The sequence below is a fragment of the Poromitra crassiceps genome (assembly GCF_964638095.1).
Source record: "Poromitra crassiceps genome assembly, chromosome: 3".
In the NCBI taxonomy this organism is placed as follows: Eukaryota; Metazoa; Chordata; class Actinopteri; order Beryciformes; family Melamphaidae; genus Poromitra; species Poromitra crassiceps.
The window spans coordinates 77,767,158-77,772,480 of NC_139625.1; the positions used below are offsets into that span (position 1 = coordinate 77,767,158).

Here is a 5,323-nt window from a genome sequence, read left to right on the forward strand (position 1 = left end):
AAATGAAAAATGTATTATAATAAAAAAAAAAAAAAAAAGGGCACTTTTTACAGACTGAAAAAAAGGCAGGGGCTCAAGCCCCCTTTCATGTCTATGTGTGCACGTGCCTGCACACACACACACACACACACACACACACACACACACACACACACACACACACACACACACACACACACACACACACACACACACACACACCTCTCATTAACATCCCATAACATCACAGAGAAGCCTCAGCTTGACAAACTTTGATATCAATGGTCACTGCATCACCAGCCTCTCCAACACTGAAATATGGGTAGAGTTTCTCAGTGAAAGTGTCTTTGTAAGTGTCGATGTGAGTGTTGTCCTCAGAGTTGTAGAAGGACAGCTTCCCCCTGTCATAGTCCAGCTGGACTCTGATCCTCTGGAGACTCTTCTTCACTGTGACGGTCTGACTGAGCCCATTAGTGTATTTTCCACTGCGGTGCCCTAAACACCAGATTCCATCATCTCGTGAGGCACATCGCTCCCCCTTCCTGTTAACGGACTCTTTAGCCACACCCACATTCCAGCCAGGATGATCTCCCACCTTCACCTGCCATCTGTGTGTCCCTGAGCTGAAGCCCTCAGAGCCCAGAACAGTGGTATACTTAGTGTTTCTCTCTGGGTTGTCAGGGAGCTGCTGCCTTGTGTCTCCATATCTCACACTGGTCAGGTCATCAGACAGAGAGAGCCATTCGTTTGCAGTGTTTGGGTCGAGAATGACAGGACTGAACTTGACCTCCCCCTTCATCTTCTCCCAGACTCTGAAGGACAGGTTGCCCAGGTGTTTGGCCACATCTATCAGTGCTCCTGAGACCAGCTGTGGATCTGACTGTGAGCACTGAGCTCTGGCTCTGGTCTGAGTGGCTTTATAACTGGTGAGGAACGGCACATTGTGTTTCTGCAGGTCTTCTTCCACAGCAGAGATGCTGTCTGAGAGAGAGGAGATCTTCTCCTGAATGATCTTCATTTCTCTGGTGATAGTCTTTCCCTTCTGCTCCTCTTCCTCCCTCAGAGCCGTCACTCTGGCATCCTCTTCCTCTTTCAGGAACTGGTGGAGCTTGTTGAACTCTGCTCTGATCTGTGTCTCTGTGACCTCCAGATGCTTCTTAGAGTGTTGAACCACTTCATTGTATTTCTTCTCCACCTCTTTGTATTTGTCCCTCTTGTCCTTTAGAGACTTTAAGTCAGGTTTCAGCTGCTCCTTCAGCTCGCTGACTTCTTCTTCTATAGGAACCACCTTGTGACCGTGGTGGTGAGGGAACTCACAGACAGGACACACAGCTCTCTGCTCGTCCTTACAGAACCATTTAGGCACTTCTGGATGTTTACACACCACCTCCACCTTCTCCTCTCCTTCAGCTGTCTCAGATGACCCAGCTTTCTGCCTAAATGCGTCAGCTAGTTCCTTCAGTGCAAAGTTCACTATAACATCCTTTGACCATTTTCTTTTACAAATGGGACAGTTTTTTTTTTTAGCTTGTTCCCAGAATTGTTGCAGGCAGCTGGAACAGAAGCTGTGGTTGCAGCCCAGAGACACAGGATCTCTAAAAGTCTCTGAACATATAATGCAACTCAAGTAACTTTCAACAACAGCTATTTTCTCCGCCATTTGTTTGGGATCCAAAATATCTTTCAATAGCAACACTCACCAAATCACATCCACTTCAACTTGCTGCTTACAGTCCTCCAAATCAGTGTGTTTCAGTAGAGATCTCACACCCTGTAATGACGTCTCTGCTCTGTTCAGCAATGTCAAAGTCTGCTTGCTTGCATGCCTGTGCCTGTCACACTTCCTGATGATATCACCGTGTTGTTGTCATTCCTGGATCAACATTTTTTCATAATATAGGCCGCGAAAACCCCGCCCTCGAACTCATTTTTTGTTTTGTTTTGTTATGTTGTTAGATGAGAAAACCAGAACCCTAATCTGAACCACATCTCTTTTTTACTTGACGCACGTTTTCAGGAAGAAGCAATTGCGGCGACCAATCAAATGAGTTCGGGGGCGGGGTTTTCCCGGCCCATACTAGGAAAAAATGTTGGTCCAGGAATCTGATTTAATAGAAGAAATGTAGTACTTCATTGATCCACTTGGGGAAATTCAGGTAGCACAGTGACAATTTCCAGATGCCAAGTTTACTGTAGAAGAAATATGTACTAAGATAAAAGGGCTGGGAGAGTCACTGCTGACTGTCTCAAGGGTCACTGATGGTGTTATAGTGTTGGTTTTGTGATCAGTACATGGTGTTGTTTCTGTAGTTACAGAGTTTAACATTTGACTGTTCTGTCCATTGACCTTGTGTCTGTGCATTAACATCTTCACTGGTAATGCATGCACCTTTCTGTTCTGTCCATTGACCTTGTGTCTGTGCATTATCATCTTCACTGGTAATGCATGCACCTTTCTGTTCTGTCCATTGACCTGGTGTCTGTGCATTATCATCTTCACTGGTAATGCATGCACCTTTCTGTTCTGTCCATTGACCTTGTGTCTGTGCATTAACATCTTCACTGGTAATGCATGCACCTTTCTTTGAAGACAAAAATAGACAAAGGATAGAAATAAGAGACTCCATATGGTTTGAGAGTTCTGACAATCTCTGCACCACAGAAATACCAAGGCCTCAAATAAGACTAGAAATAGAAAATTAGATAATAGAATAAAAATTAATCACTGCACACTGGAATGACTTTACTGTGATTTTACTTCTTCACTACTACTTACTTGACTGTATACTTGACTGTAATGTTACTTTCTCTTCACTATAGTCTAACATAAGACTGTCAAAGATTTCTTGGATTTTTTTATTTTTTTTTGTGATAAATCTTTTATTGACATCATTAGTTCAGCATAGTTACAAGACATTATGACAGACATTAGCCAGGATGCATGAGCCCTCATCCCACCTGCCCACTCATATCACCCACCCAATACCCATCAGAACATGTGCTGAATGACATAAAGTTTTTATTTACCACAAAACAAAAGGAAATAAAAATGAAATAAAATATAGGAGAGCACCCTCTCCACCCCAAACCCCCCACCCCCCCGCGGTCTCTTGTTTAAAGTAAATGTCTCACACTGTGCTACTGGAGCACTGGTTCCTGAGGCTTCTTGGAATATTTTAACAGCAGAAAGTCATCTGTTTTACATCTCAGGTGTTTGAAATTAATTCAATGTATTTTCCAAAGACAGTGAAAATGAACATGAACTTTATTTGTGTATAATAAAAATGATAAAGCACATAAAGAGAGAAAACATACACTATATCTAGAGATGTGATATGCAACATATTTTTGGTTCAGAAACAACCAGGCTGGTTCGATCCCCGCTCCTTTCTGTGTGGAGTTTGCATGTTCTCACTGTGTTCTCCTGGTTTCCTCCACAGTCAGCCGGATTAGACTCTAAATTGTCCTCTAAAGGTATGAATGTGTGCGCGTGTGTGTGTGTGTGTGTGTGTGTGTGTGTGTGTGTGTGTGTGTGTGTGTGTGTGTGTGTGTGTGTGTGTGTGTGCTATCTCACTGCCTCTCTTCTCATTCAGGCTTTAGTCCAGCCCAATCACAACGTTGTACGTTTCTACAATCCACAACCACGGATACGTACAATCTCAACATCAATCTTAAACAAAACATCAGCTTTTTCCCCCTGATCAAATATTTAATTAACCATCAACATGAAATAGTATATATTAAAGTGGTTCATTTTGGTTAAAATACAGTCAAATCAATCAAAATACCAAAAGGTATTGCCATTTTTATTTTATTTTATTAAAAAAAGAAAGAAGAAGAAGCACACAACATCAGCCTTTTACGTTTCTAAAACGTGGCATTTTACAACCTACTGTACAATCGCAACATACATTTTAAACAAAATGGCTGTTAATTTGAAAAGCTCGCTGCCTTTCCAACATTAAACACACATAAAACAACTTTAACAACGTTGCTTATGTTTAGGCAAGTAAAACAAGTTGGTTAATGTTAAGGTTAAGGTTAAGGTTAAGGTTAAGGTTAGGGTTTGGGTTAGACTTAATAACAAACATGTTAAATGTGACTTATGGTTGAAAAGTAGACTTTGGAAACCCTGTGGATCAAACATGGCTCTCTGGTGTGAAAGATAAGTGTTTACACCCTCCATCCACCCTGACCACAACACCCTTACTGCCCTCCATCCACCCTGACCACAACACCCTTACTGCCCTCCATCCAGCCTGACCACAACACCCTTACTGCCCTCCATCCAGCCTGACCACAACACCCTTACTGCCCTCCATCCACCCTGACCACAACACCCTTACTGCTCCATCCACCCTGACCACAACACCCTTACTGCCCTCCATCCACCCTGACCACAACACCCTTACTGCCCTCCATCCACCCTGACCACAACACCCTTACTGCTCCATCCACTCTGACCACAACACCCTTACTGCCCTCCATCCACCCTGACCACAACACCCTTACTGCCCTCCATCCACCCTGACCACAACACCCTTACTGCCCTCCAACCACCCTGACCACAACACCCTTACTGCCCTCCATCCACCCTGACCACAACACCCTTACTGCCCTCCATCCACCCTGACCACAACACCCTTACTGCCCTCCATCCACTCTTACCACAACACCCTTACTGCCCTCCATCCACCCTGACCACAGCACCCTTACTGCCCTCCATCCACCCTGACCACAACACCCTTACTGCCCTCCATCCACCCTGACCACAACACCCTTACTGCCCTCCATCCACCCTGACCACAACACCCTTACTGCTCCATCCACTCTGACCACAACACCCTTACTGCCCTCCATCCACCCTGACCACAACACCCTTACTGCTCCATCCACTCTGACCACAACACCCTTACTGCCCTCCATCCACTCTGACCACAACACCCTTACTGCCCTCCATCCACCCTGACCACAACACCCTTACTGTCCTCCATCCACTCTGACCACAACACCCTTACTGCCCTCCATCCACCCTGACCACAACACCCTTACTGTCCTCCATCCACTCTGACCACAACACCCTTACTGCCCTCCATCCACCCTGACCACAACACCCTTACTGTCCTCCATCCACCCTGACCACAACACCCTTACTGCCCTCCATCCACCCTGACCACAACACCCTTACTGCCCTCCATCCACCCTGACCACAACACCCTTACTGACTACCACGTTATTTCAATAGCAGACTCTACTATGACGTGCAGCCTATAACGTTTATACAGTGAACCCACTACAGTAGACTAGTAATAATCTTCAGTGCTCCATGATACACATAGTGAAC

The 5,323-nt window shown here is 44.9% G+C and overlaps 1 protein-coding gene across 1 annotated transcript; it reads right to left on the reverse strand.

Annotated features, from left to right (window-relative positions):
- Positions 1-223: 223 nt before the first annotated feature.
- Positions 224-1,639, reverse strand: LOC310774066 (nuclear factor 7, brain-like; the record flags this gene model as incomplete). The annotated part of the gene is made up of 1 exon (XM_083634126.1): positions 224-1,639. The coding sequence occupies one exon, from the start codon at positions 1,637-1,639 to the stop codon at positions 224-226; it is 1,416 nt and encodes a 471-aa protein (XP_083490252.1).
- Positions 1,640-5,323: the final 3,684 nt, after the last annotated feature.